Genomic DNA, 20,300 nt, shown 5'->3' with positions numbered 1-20,300 from the left:
TTTTCTTTCCTATGGCAAAAAATAAAAATTTAGAGCACTCACAACATACAGGTTAAGCAACAGACGTTCTTTCTGAGAAGGAAAAGGACAAAAAGAAGGAACAACAATTTCCTGATTAATGATTCGATCTGGCACAATCTTAGGGAGAAAACCCAACTGAGATCGAAGGACCACCTTATCTGCATGAAAAATAAGGAACGGGGAATCACACTGCAGAGCCGAAAGCTCAGACACTCTGCGAGCAGAAGAAATAGCAAGAAGAAACAAAACCTTCCAAGATAACAATTTAATATCAATAGAATGCATCGGCTCAAATGGAGCCTGCTGTAAAACTTTAAGGACAAGGTTAAGACTCCAAAAAGGAGCAACAGGATTAAACACAGTAGAGATTCTGACCAGGGCCTGAATAAAAGCTTGAACATCTGGCAATCAGCCAGACGTTAGTGCAAAAGAATAGACAGTGCAGATATCTGACCCTTCAGAGTACTGACTGACAACCCTTTCTCCAGACCATCCTGAAGAAAGAATAAAATACAGGGAATCCTCACAGGCTCCAGGAGAAACCTTTAGATTTGCATCAATAAAGGTATTTACGCCATACCTTATGGTAAATCTTGCGAGTAAGAGGTTTACGAGACTGAAGCATGGTAACAATGACTGCCTCAGAAAAACGACGTCTAGACAAAACTAGGCGTTCAATCTCCAAGCACTCAGAGCTTCAGAGAATCCCGGTCTGCATGGAGGAAAGGACCCTGAAGTAGAATGTCCTTTCTCAGAGGAAACCTCCAAGGTGGAAGAGATGACATCCTCACCAGATCTGCAAACCAGATCCTGCGAGGTCCAGGCAAGAGCCATTACAATCACAGACGCCCCCTCTCTTGTTAGATACGAGCAAGCACTCGAGAAAGGAGGGCAAACAGGGGGGAACAGGTACCCAGAGTGGCTTGTGGATCACTTGATCTAGAACCACACTTTGGAAGACTGGCGTTTAAACGAGACGTCATCAGATCCAACTCTGGAACCCCCCACCTGAGAGTTATCATCGTGAAAAACCTCTGGGTTTTTCACGATGAAAGGTATGCATCTTTCAGGTCTATGGTAGTCATAAACTGTCCTTCCTGAACCAGAGGAAGGATTGATATTATTGTCTCCATCTTGAAGGATGGGATGCTTAGAAATTTGTTTAGGCACTTCAAGTCCAGAATTGGACAAAAAGTTCCTTCCTTCTTGGGAACCACAAAGAGGTTTGAATAGAACCCCAGATCTCTTTCTGATGCAGGTACTGGGACAATTACTCCGAAAGAGACTAGGTCCCGTACGAAACCTAAAAAGGCAGTCCTCTTCTCTGGTCCTGTAGAGTCGACAGTCTGGAAAGAAGGAATCTGCCATTGGGCGGAAGGGACTTGAATCCTATCTGGTATCCCTGAGAAACGACCTAACCGTGGAAATGATGGAGTCCAGACCAGGTCCGAATAAGATCTTCCCCTTAAAGAGGAGAGAAAGAAGCACGGATTTAGAAGTCATATCCGCAAACCAAGACATCAACCAGAGACCCCTGCAGGCTAGAACCGCAAAACCTGAAGCCTTTGCATTCAGGCGAATAATTTGCATATTCACATCACAGATGAAGGAGATAGCAATTCTTAATGCCTTAATTTTTTCCTGAATATCCTCGAGGGGAGATTCCACCTCAATAAGTTCAGACAAAGAGTTGCACCAGTAGGTAGCTGCTCCTGCCAAAGCGGCTACTGCAGGTTGGGATAAAAATCCTGTGTGTTGGAACATGCTCCTCAGGAAATTTTCCAATGTCTTGTCCATAGGCTCTCTAAAGGACGAACTATCGTCAAGGGGGATAGTAGTACGCTTAGCTAGCGTCAAAATTGCGCAATCCACCTTAGGTATGGAACCCCACAATTCTATTTGAAAGTCAGGGACCTGGAACAATTTCTAAAAAGTTGCAGAGGGAGAAAAGGAAGTTGCAATTCTTTACCATACATTACTAATAATGTTCGCCATACGAACTGGTACAGGAAAAGTCTGTGGGACCTTCCCGTCTTCGTAGACCCTGTCTAACTTAGGGATCTTGGGTTCCTCAGGTAGCTTAACCTCTGGAAGCTCTAGCCTAGACAGGACCTCCTTAAGTAAAAAAATGCAAATGTTCAATTTTGAATGTAAAGGAGGGTTCCTCCGCCAGAGGAGACTTATTAACAGACGACTCTGACTCAGAAAGTTCACCCTCTGAGGTTACAGAGGTTAACTCATCCTCAGAGAGCTGAGACATACAGGCTAGATCCGATAGGAATTTAGATGACTAAGTCGGGAGATTTATGTTTGATCTTTCTCTTACGTTTCCCATAGATAGGAAGGGCACTCAGACAGACCGCCGATTGTAGCTGCGTGGTAAAGTCCGCAGAAAAAAAGGTCCCCTCCATATGGAGAATTAGCTGTGCCGCGGGGAACTGCATGTGAAGCAGTTTGATTAGACAGGGCAGAAATCTCTCGGGTCATAGAATCCCGAGAGGTTGAGAGGGACTAATTACGCTATGGGTATTGGCAGACGTGGCTCCCTTCTTAAGACTTTAAAACAGTGCTTAGGCAATTGGAACAAAATTGAGCAGGCGGGCAAACCACAGCCTCCTCACAATATAAACAGGTATTATTATTCACCATAGAGGAGTGGAACCCTCTAATCTACTATCAGAGTCCTCAATAGCTTTGGTATGTAATTCCACAGATGGAATAAAAAATGTTACAAAAAACAAGTGTTTTTAATATAAACAGGCACCTTTACAAATCCAATGGCTGGGGCACTCACCACCTCCTAGACCCAGACAAATTATCAATGAAACGCTCTCCTCAGGAGTGCTGTATGCAGCAAGATCACAAGGAAGTGAAAGAGGCCGCACCCGGTCACATGGTGCGCAAGACAAGACTTCCCCTGCTATGCAAAAGAGTGTTAAGCTAATATGAGCTGCTCAACATCAAAAATGATTGAAAGTGAAACCTGTCTGTTCCCAAGCCAAAAGAACACAGTCTTATGAGCCCAAACCTGATGCAGAACATAAAAATCCCCATAACTGTTCCAATAATCTCCCTAAAGGAGATATTAACCCTTGATCATATTGAGGTATAGAGGAGTCACACTGTGACCCTATACTGGAGTCCCTTCTATAACAATAAAGTGGACTTACCCTCTAGGATCCATGCTGTGGAACAGCTACAGCCTCTCAAGTGTGACAGCCATGTAGCGATGCTCGTACAGGGACATGAGTGATTAAAAGCAAGCAGTGAAACTCGTCAACACTGATTGCTCAGGGGTTGTTAGCTAACAGCCTGGATGGTTTCGCAGAAAAAACAGAATTTATGCTTACCTGATAAATTACTTTCTCTTGCGGTGTATCCAGTCCACGGATTCATCCTTACTTGTGGGATATTCACATTCCCTACAGGAAGTGGCAAAGAGAGCACACAGCAAAGCTGTCCATATAGCTCCCCCTCTGGCTCCGCCCCCCAGTCATTCGACCGACGGTTAGGAGAAAAAGGAGAAACCATAGGGTGCAGTGGTGACTGTAGTTTAAACAAGAAATTTTAACCTGACTTAATTGCCAGGGCGGGCCGTGGACTGGATACACCGCAAGAGAAAGTAATTTATCAGGTAAGCATAAATTCTGTTTTCTCTTGCAAGGTGTATCCAGTCCACGGATTCATCCTTACTTGTGGGATACCAATACCAAAGCTTTAGGACACGGATGAAGGGAGGGAACAAGACAGGTAACCTAAACGGAAGGCACCACTGCTTGCAAAACCTTTCTCCCAAAAATACCCTCCGAAGAAGCAAAAGTATCGAATTTGTAAAATTTGGCAAAAGTATGCAGTGAAGACCAAGTCGCTGCCTTACAAATCTGTTCAACAGAAGCCTCATTCTTGAAGGCCCAAGTGGAAGCCACAGCTCTGGTGGAATGAGCTATAATTCGTTCAGGAGGCTGCTGCCCAGCAGTCTCATAAGCCAATCGGATGATGCTTTTCAACCAGAAGGAAAGAGAGGTAGCCGTCGCTTTTTGACCTCTCCTCTTACCAGAATAGACAACAAACAAAGATGATTTTTGTATGAAATCCTTAGTTGCTTGTAAATAGAATTTCAAAGCATGAACCACATCAAGATTGTGTAAAAGCCGTTCCTTCTTAGAAGCTGGATTAGGACACAGAGAAGGAACAATGATTTCCTGGTTAATGTTCTTATTAGAAACAACTTTAGGAAGAAAACCAGGTTTGGTACGCAAAACTACCTTATCTGCATGGAACACCAGATAGGGTGAATTACACTGCAAAGCAGACAATTCTGAAACTCTTTGAGCAGAAGATATAGCTACCAAAAACAAAACTTTCCAAGATAATAACTTAATATCTATGGAATGTAAAGGTTCAAACGGAACCCCTTGAAGAACTGAAAGAACTAAATTTAGACTCCATGGAGGAGCCACAGGTTTAAAGACAGGCTTGATTCTGACTAACGCCTGTGCAAACGCTTGAACATCTGGTACTTCTGCCAGACGCTTGTGTAAAAGGATACACAGAGCGGATATCTGCCCCTTTAAGGAACTAGCTGATAAACCTTTCTCCAATCCTTCTTGGAGAAAAGACAATATCCTTGGAATCCTAATCTTACTCCATGAGTAACCCTTGGATTCCCACCAACAAAGATATTTAAGCCATATCTTATGGTAAATTTTCCTGGTGACAGGTTTTCTAGCTTGGATCAGAGTATCTATGACTGATTCAGAGAACCCACGCTTGGATAGAATTAAGCGTTCAATCTCCAAGCAGTCAGCTGCAGAGAAACTAGATTTGGATGCTTGAGTGGACCCTGTATTAGAAGATCCTGCCTCATTGGCAGTGTCCATGGTGGGACAGATGACATGTCCACTAGGTCTGCATACAAAGTCCTGCGTGGCCACGCAGGCGCTATCAGAATTACCGAGGCCTTCTCCTGTTTGATTTTGGCTACCAGCCGAGGGAGAAGGGGAAACGGTGGAAAGACATATGCCAAGGCGCTACTAGAGAATCTATCAATGCCGCCTTGGGGTCCCTGGACCTGGAACCGTAAAGAGGAAGTTTGGTGTTCTGACGGGACGCCATCAGATCCAACTCTGGAATGCCCCATAGCTGAGTCAGCTGAGCAAATACCTCCGGGTGGAGTTCCCACTCCCCCGGGTGAAAAGTCTGACGACTTAGGAAATTCGCTTCCCAGTTGTCTACTCCTGGGATGTGAATTGCAGATAGATGGCAAGAGTGATCCTCCGCCCACCTGATTATCTTGGTTACTTCCTTCATCGCTAGGAACTCTTGGTTCCTCCCTGATGATTTATGTATGCTACAGTCGTGATGTTGTCCGACTGAAATCTGATGAACTTGGCCGCCGCTAGCTGAGGCCATGCCTGGAGCGTGTTGAATATCGCTCTCAGTTCCAAAATGTTTATCGGGAGAAGAGACTCTTCCCGAGACCATAGGCCCTGAGCTTTCAGGGAGCCCCAGACCGCGCCCCAGCCTAACAGACTGGCGTTGGTCGTTACAATGATCCACTCCGGTCTGCGGAAGCACATTCCCTGCGACAGGTGATCCTGAGACAACCACCAGAGAAGAGAATCTCTGGTTTTCGAGGAGACAAATCTGCATAATCTCCATTCCACTGTTTGAGCATGCACAATTGCAGTGGCCTGAGATGAATTCGAGCAAAAGGGACTACGTCCATTGCTGCTACCATTAATCCGATTACCTCCATGCACTGAGCTACAGATGGCCGAGGAATGGAATGAAGATCTCAGCAAGTACTTAGAAGCTTTAACCTTCTGACCTCCGTCAGAAATATTTTCATTTCTACCGAGTCTATTAATGTTCCCAGGAAGGGAACCCTTGTGAGCGGGGACAGAGAACTTTTTTCGGTGTTCAACTTCCACCCGTGAGACCTTAGAAAGGCCAGAACAATATCCGTATGAGCCTTGGCTCTGGGAAAAGACGACGCCTGTATTAAGATGTCGTCCAGATAGGGTGCTACTGCAATGCCCCGCGGTCTTAGTACCGCTAGAAGGGACCCTAGCACCTTTGTGAGAGCGGTGGCCAACCCGAAGGGAAGGGCCACAAACTGGTAATGCTTGTCCATAAAAGCGAACCTTAGGAACTGATGGTGATCTTTGTGGATAGGAATATGAAGGTACGCATCCTTTAGATCCACGGTAGTCATATATTGACCTTCCTGGATCATCGGTAAGATTGTCCGAATGGTCTCCATCTTGAAAGATGGAACTCTGAGGAATTTGTTTAGAATTTTTAGATCCAGGATTGGTCTGAAAGTTCCTTCCTTTTTGGGAACCACAAACAGGTTTGAGTAAAAACCCAGTCCTTGTTCTGTAATTGGAACTGGATATATTACTCCCATCTTGAGTAGATCTTCTACTCAGCGTAAGAACGCCTCTTTCTTTGTCTGGTCTGTAGACAGACGAGAAATGTGGAACCTTCCCCTTGGAGGAGAGTCCTTGAATTCTAGAAGATATCCCTGAGCAACTATCTCTAATGCCCAGGGATCGGGAACATCTCTTGCCCAAGCCTGAGCAAAGAGAGAGAGTCTGCCCCCTACCAGATCCGGTTCCGGATCGGGGGCTACCCCTTCATGCTGTCTTAGTAGCAGCTGCAGGCTTCTTGGCCTATTTACCCTTGTTCCAGCCCTGCAAAGGCTTCCAGGTTGCCTTGGGCTGTGAAGTGTTACCCTCTTGCTTTGCGGTAGCAGAGGTTGAAGCAGGACCGCTCCTGAAGTTGCGAAAGGAACGAAAATTAGCCTTGTTTTTAGCCTTAAAAGGCCTATCTTGCAGGAGGGCATGGCCCTTTCCCCAGTGATATCCGAAATAATCTCTTTCAACTCGGGCCCGAAAAGGGTCTTTCCCTTGAAAGGAATATTCAGTAATTTTGTTTTAGACGACATGTCGGCCGACCATGATTTAAGCCAAAGCACTCTGCGCGCCATGATGGCAAAAACAGAATTTTTCGCCGCTAACTTAGCTAATTGTAAAGCGGCATCTGTGATAAAAGAATTAGCCAGCTTTAGAGCCTTAATTCTATCCATAATTTCGTCATATGAGGTCTCCGTCTGGAGCGACTCCTCCAGCGCCTCAAACCAGAAAGCCGCTGCAGTAGTTACATGAATAATGCGGGCAATAGGTTGGAGAAGGAAACCTTGTTGAACAAATATTTTCTTTAGTAAACCTTCTAATTTTTTATCCATAGGATCTTTGAAAGCACAACTGTCTTCAATTGGTATGGTTGTGCGCTTGGCTAGTGTTGAAACTGCCCCCTCTACCTTAGGGACCGTCTGCCACGCGTCCCGCCTAGGATCAGTTATGGGAAACATTTTCTTAAAGATAGGTGGGGGAACAAAAGGTACACCTGGCCTTTCCCACTCCCTAGCAACAATATCCGCCACCCTCTTACGGATCGGAAAAGCATCAGTGTATACAGAGACTTATAAATATTTGTCCATTTTACACAATTTCTCTGGGACCACCATAGGGTCACAATCATCCAGAGTTGATAAGACCTCCCTTAGTACTTTTCCTGAGTCAGAAATTTCTCCCTCAGACATAACATCCCTCGCCCCTACTTCAGAGTGTTGTGACGGTACATTAGATAAGCCTCCCAAAGCTTCCGACTGCTCCTCATCTGTTCTCACAACAGAGCTATCGCGCTTTTTAGGGAAAACTGGCAATTTGGATAGAAAGGCCGCAAGGGAATTATCCATGACTGCCGCCAGTTGTTGCAATGTAATAGGTGCTAATGCACTAGAGGTACTAGGTATCGCTTGAGCGGGCGTAACTGGTGATGACACATGGGGAGAGGAAGGCGGACTATCCTCATTACCTTCAGTCAAAGAATCATCTAGGGCTATATTTTTAAGTGACACAATATGATCTTTAAAGTGTATAGACACATTAGTGCTCTTGGGACACATTTTGAGTGGGGGTTCCACCATGGCTTCTAAACACATAGAGCAAGGCTTTTCCTTAGTGTCAGACATGTTTAACAGATTGGTATTATACACAAGCAGACTTGGAAAAACACTTTATGTAATAAAAAATACAATTTGCAATAAATGGTACTGTGCCTTTAAGATAATAAAAGCGCACACAATTTTACAAAACGGTGAAAAATGAACCAAATCTCTAGAAATTTTTACAGTATGTGCCTAATCATTCGATATGATTGCACAGCAAGTTTCAGCCTGATTAACCATTTAATGCCCAAACCGGAGCCGCCTAAAGCAAACAACCGGTTAATAAACTACAGCACCTTGCCACAGCAGCCTGCTGTGGCCCTACCTTCCCTTAAGGATTGAATTTGAGAAAATCAAGCCTCCTGAAGTCCTCAAGCAGTCTCTGGACCCATGCGAAGCAGCATGCAGGGAAATCTTGTCAGAATAACTGCGCAACTGAGGCGCGAAATTAGGCCCCTCCCACTCCGGAGCTGTGGGGCCTTCAGAACCCAATTTAGGTGACTAAAAATAATGCCATGTGGAATAAAACCCAAATAAACACATCAAAAGTGCTTAAAAGTGTCAATAAAGAGTATTTTTCTAAACAAAATAATCGATTGCCCTGCTAAAGTGATAACCAGTCTATTGAGCCCACTTAAAAAAGGCTCTAGTTCTATACTAAGTTTCAGAACATGGCTTACCCTTCCCACATGGGGAATCTTGTCAGTCTTCTAGCATTATCTTGTCTTGACTAGAAAAAAAGATGACTGAAACATACTTCAAAGCAGTTAAGCCTGCAAACTGTTCCCCCCAACTGAAGTTTTCTGGTACTCCTCAGTCCTGTGTGGGAACAGCAATGGATTTTAGTTACAACATGCTAAAATCATTTTCCTCTCAGCAGAATTCTTCATCATATTTCTGCCAGAGAGTAAATAGCACAAACCGGTACTATTTAAAAATAACAAACTTTTGATTGAAGATATAAAAACTACAAATCTAACACCACATTCACTTTACCCTCCCGTGGAGATGCTACTTGTTAGAGCGGCAAAGAGAATGATTGGGGGGCGGAGCCAGAGGGGGAGCTATATAGACAGCTTTGCTGTGTGCTCTCTTTGCCACTTCCTGTAGGGAATGAGAATATCCCACAAGTAAGGATGAATCCGTGGACTGGATACACCTTGCAAGAGAAACTTTCCTTGCATCTCCAGGCTCTAACTTTCATCAATACTCTCACTGAAAAGTTTATATGATTACTTCAAACTCCAGTCCTCTCTTGAGGGGAAAATTCCCATTACAGGAATATCAGAATCTTCTGTCACTTCTCTGCCACCTCCTCTAGTGACAAAAGGCAAAAAAATACTGGGAGAAAAGGGGAAGTGGGAGGGATATTTAAGCCTTTGGCTGGGGTGTCTTTGCTTCCTCCTGGTGGCCAGGTGTTGTATTTCCCAACAGTAAGGAATGAAGTCTCCCTGACTTATGGAACGAAATTATATATATATATTTGAAAATTATTGTGTTTGATAATGAAAAGCCTTTTGTGATTTGCACTCAAAGGAAAAATATATATTTCCACAATCAGAGAACTATGATCATTATTTATGGCACAGTTATAAATAATTCACCCACCCATCTCACACAAATCTTATGATTCAATGTCCCTAAATCTGCATGAAACCTACATCTGTGGGACATGGCACACCAAATACATTTTTGTTCTGAATTACTGCTCAAAACAAAACATACTGACCCAAATTATCACATCTATTTTGTTCAATAGTTTAAAAAAACTCACCATGTTCACTTTCATCTGGTAGAGAAACAAGAATAAATTTCTTATCATCACCGGGCATTTCAATATCAGAGTCAGAAGAGATATTTATTACTGCATCAAATTGCGGAAAGTTTTGTTGAGAAATTCTAGGAGTAGAAAAAAAGTGTTAAAATCCCCCACTAAATACAGTACAATTGCATAATTGGCACATTCTTACTAAAAAGACAATGCAGTAGCACTTTGAATGCTAAATAAGCAGTAGATTTTTTTTCTGACTAATTTTAATTTTACTTCAATTTGCTGGTCCCCTGTATCAGGTGACAGTCATCAGCCAATCATACTCATGTATACACTGTGAACAATTTGATAATGAAAGTAAATTGGAAAGTTTCTTAAAACTGCATGGTTTTGACTTAGTGTCCCATTAAGAAACAAATTAAAGAGCTACACTTCTCTTGGTCCTCAGCCTGACATCTGATTTTGTTTACTTGGATTCATGGCTGGCACTGAACTACTAAATTAGGCCCAGGTGTGCTGGAAGCTAGTGCACATGCACTGGCTTCCAAACATTGCTTAAAAGGACATTAAACTGAGTACAACTGCAGTGCACTGCTACTACTCACCAGGGTGGATTTGATTTAAATCACAATTTAAATCACTAACAGAAAGAATTGATTTTAAATCAATTTAAATCATGGTTTTCTACATAAAGGTTTCATTTGCAGGATAATAATAATACAGATTTTTTTCCAGTTACAGAAAATACAGATTTAGGTATATATTATTAGAAATATATAGATAGATCACTGAAACACATTAAATTATTGGGAGGTGAACCAAGTTTAAATGGTTCATATTTGATCAAATGTTCAGCTTTATTGTAAAGAGAAAAAACAGAATTTATGTTTACCTGATAAATTACTTTCTCCAACGGTGTGTCCGGTCCACGGCGTCATCCTTACTTGTGGGATATTCTCTTCCCCAACAGGAAATGGCAAAGAGCCCAGCAAAGCTGGTCACATGATCCCTCCTAGGCTCCGCCTACCCCAGTCATTCGACCGACGTTAAGGAGGAATATTTGCATAGGAGAAACCATATGTTACCGTGGTGACTGTAGTTAAAGAAAATAAATTATCAGACCTGATTAAAAAAACCAGGGCGGGCCGTGGACCGGACACACCGTTGGAGAAAGTAATTTATCAGGTAAACATAAATTCTGTTTTCTCCAACATAGGTGTGTCCGGTCCACGGCGTCATCCTTACTTGTGGGAACCAATACCAAAGCTTTAGGACACGGATGAAGGGAGGGAGCAAATCAGGTCACCTAAATGGAAGGCACCACGGCTTGCAAAACCTTTCTCCCAAAAATAGCCTCAGAAGAAGCAAAAGTATCAAATTTGTAAAATTTAGAAAAAGTGTGCAGTGAAGACCAAGTCGCTGCCTTACATATCTGATCAACAGAAGCCTCGTTCTTGAAGGCCCATGTGGAAGCCACAGCCCTAGTGGAGTGAGCTGTGATTCTTTCAGGAGGCTGCCGTCCGGCAGTCTCATAAGCCAATCGGATAATGCTTTTAATCCAGAAGGAGAGAGAGGTAGAAGTTGCTTTTTGACCTCTCCGTTTACCAGAATAAACAACAAACAAAGACAAAGTTTGTCTGAAATCCTTAGTAGCTGCTAAGTAAAATTTGAGAGCACGAACTACATCCAAGTTGTGCAACAAACGTTCCTTCTTTGAAACTGGATTAGGACACAAAGAAGGCACAACTATCTCCTGGTTAATGTTTTTGTTAGAAACAACTTTTGGAAGAAAACCAGGTTTAGTACGCAAAACCACCTTATCTGCATGGAACACCAGATAAGGAGAAGAACACTGCAGAGCAGATAATTCTGAAACTCTTCTAGCAGAAGAAATTGCAACCAAAAACAAAACTTTCCAAGATAATAACTTAATATCAACGGAATGTAAGGGTTCAAACGGAACCCCCTGAAGAACTGAAAGAACTAGGTTGAGACTCCAAGGAGGAGTCAAAATTTTGTAAACAGGCTTGATTCTAACCAGAGCCTGAACCAAGGCTAGAACATCTGGCACAGCTGCCAGCTTTTTGTGAAGTAACACAGACAAGGCAGAAATCTGTCCCATCAAGGAACTTGCAGATAATCCTTTTTCCAATCCTTCTCGAAGGAAGGATAGACTCTTAGGAATCTTAACCTTGTCCCAAGGGAATCCTGCAGATTCACACCAACAGATATACCAAATTATGTGGTAATTTTTCTGGTTACAGGCTTTCAGGCCTGAACAAGAGTATTAATAACAGAATCTGAGAACCCTCGCTTTGATAAGATCAAGCGTTCAATCTCCAAGCAGTCAGCTGGAGTGGGTCGAACGGACCTAGAACAAGAAGGTCTCGTCTCAAAGGTAGCTTCCATGGTGGAGCCGATGACATATTCACCAGATCTGCATACCAAGTCCTGCGTGGCCACGCAGGAGCTATCAAAATCACCGACGCCCTCTCCTGATTGATCCTGGCTACCAGCCTGGGGATGAGAGGAAACGGCGGGAACACATAAGCTAGTTTGAAGGTCCAAGGTGCTACTAGTGCATCCACTAGAGCCGCCTTGGGATCCCTGGATCTGTACCCCTAGTAAGGAACTCTGAAGTTCTGACGAGAGGCCATCAGATCCATGTCTGGAATGCCCCACGGTTGAGTGACTTGGGCAAAGATTTCCGGATGGAGTTCCCACTCCCCCGGATGCAATGTCTGACGACTCAGAAAATCCGCTTCCCAATTTTCCACTCCTGGGATGTGGATAGCAGACAGGTGGCAGGAGTGAGACTCCGCCCATAGAATGATTTTGGTCACTTCTTCCATCGCTAGGGAACTCCTTGTTCCCCCCTGATGGTTGATGTATGAACTTGGCCCTCGCTAGCTGAGGCCAAGCTTTGAGAGCATTGAATATCGCTCTCAGTTCCAGAATATTTATCGGTAGAAGAGATTCTACCCGAGACCAAAGACCCTGAGCTTTCAGGGATCCCCAGACCGCGCCCCAGCCCATCAGACTGGCGTCGGTCGTGACAATGACCCACTCTGGTCTGCGGAAGGTCATCCCTTGTGACAGGTTGTCCAGGGACAGCCACCAACGGAATGAGTCTCTGGTCCTCTGATTTACTTGTATCTTCGGAGACAAGTCTGAATAGTCCCCATTCCACTGACTGAGCATGAACAGTTGTAATGGTCTTAGATGAATGCGCACAAAAGGAACTATGTCCATTGCCGCTACCATCAAACCTATCACTTCCATGCACTGCGCTATGGAAGGAAGAGGAACGGAATGAAGTATCCGACAAGAGTCTAGAAGTTTTGTTTTTCTGGCTTCTGTCAGAAAAATCCTCATTTCTAAGGAGTCTATTATAGTTCCCAAGAAGGGAACCCTCGTTGACGGAGATAGAGAACTCTTTTCCACGTTCACTTTCCATCCGTGAGATCTGAGAAAGGCCAGGACAATGTCCGTGTGAGCCTTTACTTGAGGAAGGGACGACGCTCGAATCAGAATGTCGTCCAAGTAAGGTACTACAGCAATGCCCCTTGGTCTTAGCACCGCCAGAAGGGACCCTAGTACCTATGAGAAAATCCTAGGAGCAGTGGCTAATCCGAAAGAAAACGCCACGAACTGGAAATGCTTGTCCAGGAATGCAAACCTTAGGAACCGATGATGTTCCTTGTGGATAGGAATATGTAGATACGCATCCTTGAAATCCACCTTGGTCATGAATTGACCTTCCTGGATGGAAGGAAGAAGTGTTCGAATGGTTTCCATCTTGAACGATGGAACCTTGAGAAACTTGTTCAAGATCTTGAGATCTAAGATTGGTCTGAACGTTCCCTCTTTTTTGGGAACTATGAACAGATTGGAGTAGAACCCCATCCCTTGTTCTCCTAATGGAACAGGATGAATCACTCCCATTTTTAGCAGGTCTTCTACCCAATGTAAGAATGCCTGTCTTCTTATGTGGTCTGAAGACAACTGAGACCTGTGGAACCTCCCCCTTGGAGGAAGCCCCTTGAACTCCAGAGAATAACCTTGGGAGACTATTTCTAGCGCCCAAGGATCCAGAACATCTCTTGCCCAAGCCTGAGCGAAGAGAGAGAGTCTGCCCCCCACCAGATCCGGTCCCGGATCGGGGGCCCGCATTTCACGCTGTCTTGGTAGCAGTGGCAGGTTTCCTGGCCTGCTTTCCTTTGTTCCAGCCTTGCATAGGTCTCCAGGCTGGATTGGCTTGAGAAGTATTACCTTCCTGCTTAGAGGACGTAGCCCTTGGGGCTGATCCGTTTCTGCGAAAGGGACGAAACTTAGGTTTATTTTTGGTCTTGAAAAGACCTATCCTGAGGAAGGGCGTGGCCCTTGCCCCCAGTGATATCAGAGATAATCTCTTTCAAGTCAGGGCCAAAGAGTGTTTTCCCCTTGAAAGGAATGTCAAGCAATTTGTTCTTGGAAGACGCATCCGCTGCCCAAGATTTTAACCAAAGCGCTCTGCGCCACAATAGCAAACCCAGAATTTTTTCGCCGCTAACCTAGCCAATTGCAAGGTGGCGTCTAGGGTGAAAGAATTAGCCAATTTAAGAGCACGAATTCTGTCCATAATCTCCTCATAAGAAGAAGAATTACTAATAATCGCCTTTCCTAGCTCATCAAACTAGAAACACGCGGCTGCAGTGACAGGGACAATGCATGCAATTGGTTGTAGAAGGGAACCTTGCTGAACAAACATCTTTTTTAGCAGACCTTCTAATTTTTTATCCATAGGATCTTGGAAAGCACAACTATCTTCTATGGGTATAGTGGCGCGCTTGTGTAGAGTAGAAACCGCCCCCTCGACCTTGGGGACTGTCTGCCATCAGTCCTTTCTGGGGTCGACTATAGGAAAACAATTTTATAAATATGGGGGGAGGTACTAAAGGTATACCGGGCCTGTCCCATTCTTTACTAACAATGTACGCCACCCGCTTGGATATAGGAAAAGCTTCGGGGGGCCCCGGGGCCTCTAAGAACTTTTCCATTTTACATAGTGGTTCTGGAATGAACAGATAATCACAATCATCCAAATTGGATAACACCTCCTTAAGCAGAGCGCGGAGATGTTCCAACTTAAATTTAAAAGTAATCACATCAGGTTCAGCTTGTTGAGAAATGTTTCCTGAATCTGAAATTTCTCCCTCAGACAAAACCTCCCTGGCCCCCTCAGACTGGTGTAGGGGCCCTTCAGAAACCATATCATCAGCGTTCTCATGCTCTACAGAATTTTCTAAAACAGAGCAGTCGCGCTTTCGCTGATAAGTGGGCATATTGGCTAAAAACATAATTTATGTAAGAACTTACCTGATAAATTCATTTCTTTCATATTAACAAGAGTCCATGAGCTAGTGACGTATGGGATATACATTCCTACCAGGAGGGGCAAAGTTTCCCAAACCTTAAAATGCCTATAAATACACCCCTCACCACACCCACAAATCAGTTTAACGAATAGCCAAGAAGTGGGGTGATAAGAAAAAGTGCGAAGCATATAAAATAAGGAATTGGAATAATTGTGCTTTATACAAAAAAATCATAACCACCACAAAAAAGGGTGGGCCTCATGGACTCTTGTTAATATGAAAGAAATGAATTTATCAGGTAAGTTCTTACATAAATTATGTTTTCTTTCATGTAATTAACAAGAGTCCATGAGCTAGTGACGTATGGGATAATGACTACCCAAGATGTGGATCTTTCCACACAAGAGTCACTAGAGAGGGAGGGATAAAATAAAGACAGCCAATTCCTGCTGAAAATAATCCACACCCAAAATAAAGTTTAACAAAAAACATAAGCAGAAGATTCAAACTGAAACCGCTGCCTGAAGAACTTTTCTACCAAAAACTGCTTCAGAAGAAGAAAATACATCAAAATGGCAGAATTTAGTAAAAGTATGCAAAGAAGACCAAGTTGCTGCTTTGCAGATCTGGTCAACCGAAGCTTCATTCCTAAACGCCCAGGAAGTAGATACTGACCTAGTAGAATGAGCTGTAATTCTTTGAGGCGGAGTTTTACCCGACTCAACATAGGCAAGATGAATTAAAGATTTCAACCAAGATGCCAAAGAAATGGCAGAAGCTTTCTGGCCTTTCCTAGAACCGGAAAAGATAACAAATAGACTAGAAGTCTTACGGAAAGATTTCGTAGCTTCAACATAATATTTCAAAGCTCTAACAACATCCAAAGAATGCAATGATTTCTCCTTAGAATTCTTAGGATTAGGACATAATGAAGGAACCACAATTTCTCTACTAATGTTGTTGGAATTCACAACTTTAGGTAAAAATTCAAAAGAAGTTCGCAACACCGCCTTATCCTGATGAAAAATCAGAAAAGGAGACTCACACGAAAGAGCAGATAATTCAGAAACTCTTCTAGCAGAAGAGATGGCCAAAAGGAACAAAACTTTCCAAGAAAGTAATTTAATGTCCAATGAATGCATAGGTTCAAACGGAGGAGCTTGAAGAGCTCCCAGAACCAAATTCAAACTCCAAGGAGGAGAAATTGACTTAATGACAGATTTTATACGAACCAAAGCTTGTACAAAACAATGAATATCAGGAAGAATAGCAATCTTTCTGTGAAAAAGAACAGAAAGAGCAGAGATTTGTCCTTTCAAAGAACTTGCGGACAAACCCTTATCCAAACCATCCTGAAGAAATTGTAAAATTCTCGGTATTCTAAAAGAATGCCAAGAAAAATGATGAGAAAGACACCATGAAATATAAGTCTTCCAGACTCTATAATATATCTCTCGAGATACAGATTTACGAGCCTGTAACATAGTATTAATCACGGAGTCAGAGAAACCTCTATGACCAAGAATCAAGCGTTCAATCTCCATACCTTTAAATTTAAGGATTTCAGATCCGGATGGAAAAAAGGACCTTGTGACAGAAGGTCTGGTCTTAACGGAAGAGTCCATGGCTGGCAAGATGCCATCCGGACAAGATCCGCATACCAAAACCTGTGAGGCCATGCCGGAGCTATTAGCAGAACAAACGAGCATTCCCTCAGAATCTTGGAGATTACTCTTGGAAGAAGAACTAGAGGCGGAAAGATATAGGCAGGATGATACTTCCAAGGAAGTGATAATGCATCCACTGCCTCCGCCTGAGGATCCCGGGATCTGGACAGATACCTGGGAAGTTTCTTGTTTAGATGAGAGGCCATCAGATCTATCTCTGGGAGCCCCCACAATTGAACAATCTGAAGAAATACCTCTGGGTGAAGAGACCATTCGCCCGGATGCAACGTTTGGCGACTGAGATAATCCGCTTCCCAATTGTCTACACCTGGGATATGAACCGCAGAGATTAGACAGGAGCTGGATTCCGCCCAAACCAAAATTCGAGATACTTCTTTCATAGCCAGAGGACTGTGAGTCCCTCCTTGATGATTGATGTATGCCACAGTTGTGACATTGTCTGTCTGAAAACAAATGAACGATTCTCTCTTCAGAAGAGGCCAAAACTGAAGAGCTCTGAAAATTGCACGGAGTTCCAAAATATTGATCGGTAATCTCACCTCCTGAGATTCCCAAACTCCTTGTGCCGTCAGAGATCCCCACACAGCTCCCCAACCTGTGAGACTTGCATCTGTTGAAATTACAGTCCAGGTCGGAAGAACAAAAGAAGCCCCCTGAATTAAACGATGGTGATTTGTCCACCACGTTAGAGAGTGTCGAACAATCGGTTTTAAAGATATTAATTGAGATATCTTCGTGTAATCCCTGCACCATTGGTTCAGCATACAGAGCTGAAGAGGTCGCATGTGAAAACGAGCAAAGGGGATCGCGTCCGATGCAGCAGTCATAAGACCTAGAATTTCCATGCATAAGGCTACCAAAGGGAATGATTGTGACTGAAGGTTTCGACAAGCTGTAATCAATTTTAGACGTCTCTTGTCTGTTAAAGACAGAGTCATGGACACTGAATCTATCTGGAAACCCAGAAAGGTTACCCTTGTTTGAGGAATCAAAGAACTTTTTGGTAAATTGATCCTCCAACCATGATCTTGAAGAAACAACACAAGTCGATTCGTATGAGACTCTGCTAAATGTAAAGACGGAGCAAGTACCAAGATATCGTCCAAATAAGGAAATACCACAATACCCTGTTCTCTGATTACAGACAGAAGGGCACCGAGAATCTTTGTGAAAATTCTTGGAGCTGTAGCAAGGCCAAACGGTAGAGCCACAAATTGGTAATGCTTGTCTAGAAAAGAGAATCTCAGGAACTGATAATGATCTGGATGAATCGGAATATGCAGATATGCATCCTGTAAATCTATTGTGGACATATAATTCCCTTGCTAAACAAAAGGCAATATAGTCCTTACAGTTACCATCTTGAACGTTGGTATCCTTACATAACGATTCAATAATTTTAGATCCAGAACTGGTCTGAAGGAATTCTCCTTCTTTGGTACAATGAAGAGATTTGAATAAAACCCCATCCCCTGTTCCGGAACTGGAACTGGCATAATTACTCCAGCCAACTCTAGATCTGAAACACAATTCAGAAATGCTTGAGCTTTCACTGGATTTACTGGGACATGGGAAAGAAAAAATCTCTTTGCAGGAGGTCTCATCTTGAAACCAATTCTGTACCCTTCTGAAACAATGTTCTGAATCCAAAGATTGTGAACAGATTTGATCCAAATTTCTTTGAAAAAACGTAACCTGCCCCCTACCAGCTGAACTGGAATGAGGGCCGTACCTTCATGTGAACTTAGAAGCAGGCTTTGCCTTTCTAGCAGGCTTGGATTTATTCCAGACTGGAGATGGTTTCCAAACTGAAACTGCTCCTGAGGACGAAGGATCAGGCTTTTGTTCTTTGTTGAAACGAAAGGAACGAAAACGATTGTTAGCCCTGTTTTTACCTTTAGATTTTTTATCCTGTGGTAAAAAAGTTCCTTTCCCACCAGTAACAGTTGAAATAATAGAATCCAACTGAGAACCAAATAATTTGTTTCCCTGAAAAGAAATGGAAAGTAGAGTTGATTTAGAAGCCATATCAGCATTCCAAGTCTTAAGCCATAAAGCTCTTCTGGCTAAGATAGCCAGAGACATAAATCTAACATCAACTCTAATAATATCAAAAATGGCATCACAGATGAAATTATTAGCATGCTGGAGAAGAATAATAATATCATGAGAATCACGATTTGTTACTTGTTGCGCTAGAGTTTCCAACCAAAAAGTTGAAGCTGCAGCAACATCAGCCAATGATATAGCAGGTCTAAGAAGATTACCTGAACATAGATAAGCTTTTCTTAGAAAAGATTCAATTTTTCTATCTAAAGGATCCTTAAACGAGGTACCATCTGACGTAGGAATGGTAGTACGTTTAGCAAGGGTAGAAATAGCCCCATCAACTTTAGGGATTTTGTCCCAAAATTCTAACCTGTCAGGCGGAACAGGATATAATTGCTTAAAACGTTTAGAAGGAGTAAATGAATTACCCAATTTATCCCATTCCTTAGCAATTACTGCAGAAATAGCATTAGGAACAGGAAAGACTTCTGGAATAACCGCAGGAGCTTTAAAAACCTTATCCAAACGTATAGAATTAGTATCAAGAGGACTAGAATCCTCTATTTCTAAAGCAATTAGTACTTCTTTAAGTAAAGAGCGAATAAATTCCATCTTAAATAAATATGAAGATTTATCAGCATCAATCTCTGAGACAGAATCCTCTGAACTAGAAGAGTCCAAAGAATCAGAATGATGGTGTTCATTTAAAAATTCATCTGTAGAGAGAGAAGATTTAAAAGACTTTTTACGTTTACTAGAAGGAGAAATAACAGACAAAGCCTTCTTTATGGATTCAGAAACAAAATCTCTTATGTTATCAGGAACATTCTGCACCTTAGATGTTGAGGGAACTGCAACAGGCAATGGTACATCACTAAAGGAAATATTATCTGCTTTAACAAGTTTGTCATGACAATTAATACAAACAACAGCTGGAGAAATAGCTACCAAAAGTTTACAGCAGATACACTTAGCTTTGGTAGATCCAGCAGGCAGTGGTTTTCCTGTAGTATCTTCTGGCTCAGATGCAACGTGAGACATCTTGCAATATGTAAGAGAAAAAACAACATATAAAGCAAAATAAATCAAATTCCTTATAAGACAGTTTCAGGAATGGGAAAAAAATGCCAAACATCAAGCTTCTAGCAACCAGAAGCAAATGAAAATGAGACTGAAATAATGTGGAGACAAAAGCGACGCCCATATTTTTTGGCGCCAAATAAGACGCCCACATTATTTGGCGCCTAAATGCTTTTGGCGCCAAAAATGACGCCACATCCGGAACGCCGACATTTTTGGCGCAAAATAACGTCAAAAAATGACGCAACTTCCGGCGACACGTATGACGCCGGAAACGGAAATTAATTTTTGCGCCAAAAAAAATCCGCGCCAAAAAA

The 20,300-nt window shown here is 42.8% G+C and overlaps 1 protein-coding gene across 1 annotated transcript in view; it reads right to left on the bottom strand.

Annotated features, from left to right (window-relative positions):
- Nucleotides 1-20,300, bottom strand: part of HELB (DNA helicase B) — a 518,950-nt gene that overhangs the window by 270,608 nt on the left and 228,042 nt on the right. Inside the window, exons 10-12 of the mRNA XM_053719225.1 lie at nt 9,813-9,937; nt 9,700-9,743; nt 1,991-2,136 (exon numbers count right to left, since the gene is read on the bottom strand). Of these exons, the coding sequence (XP_053575200.1) occupies nt 1,991-2,136; nt 9,700-9,743; nt 9,813-9,937 (315 nt within the window). The remainder of the gene's footprint in view (nt 1-1,990; nt 2,137-9,699; nt 9,744-9,812; nt 9,938-20,300) is intronic.

The sequence above is a fragment of the Bombina bombina genome, chromosome 6, assembly GCF_027579735.1.
Source record: "Bombina bombina isolate aBomBom1 chromosome 6, aBomBom1.pri, whole genome shotgun sequence".
Lineage (NCBI taxonomy): Eukaryota > Metazoa > Chordata > Amphibia > Anura > Bombinatoridae > Bombina > Bombina bombina.
The sequence above is the reverse complement of the archived record's forward strand: the minus strand, read 5'-3'. Positions and strand labels throughout refer to the sequence as shown.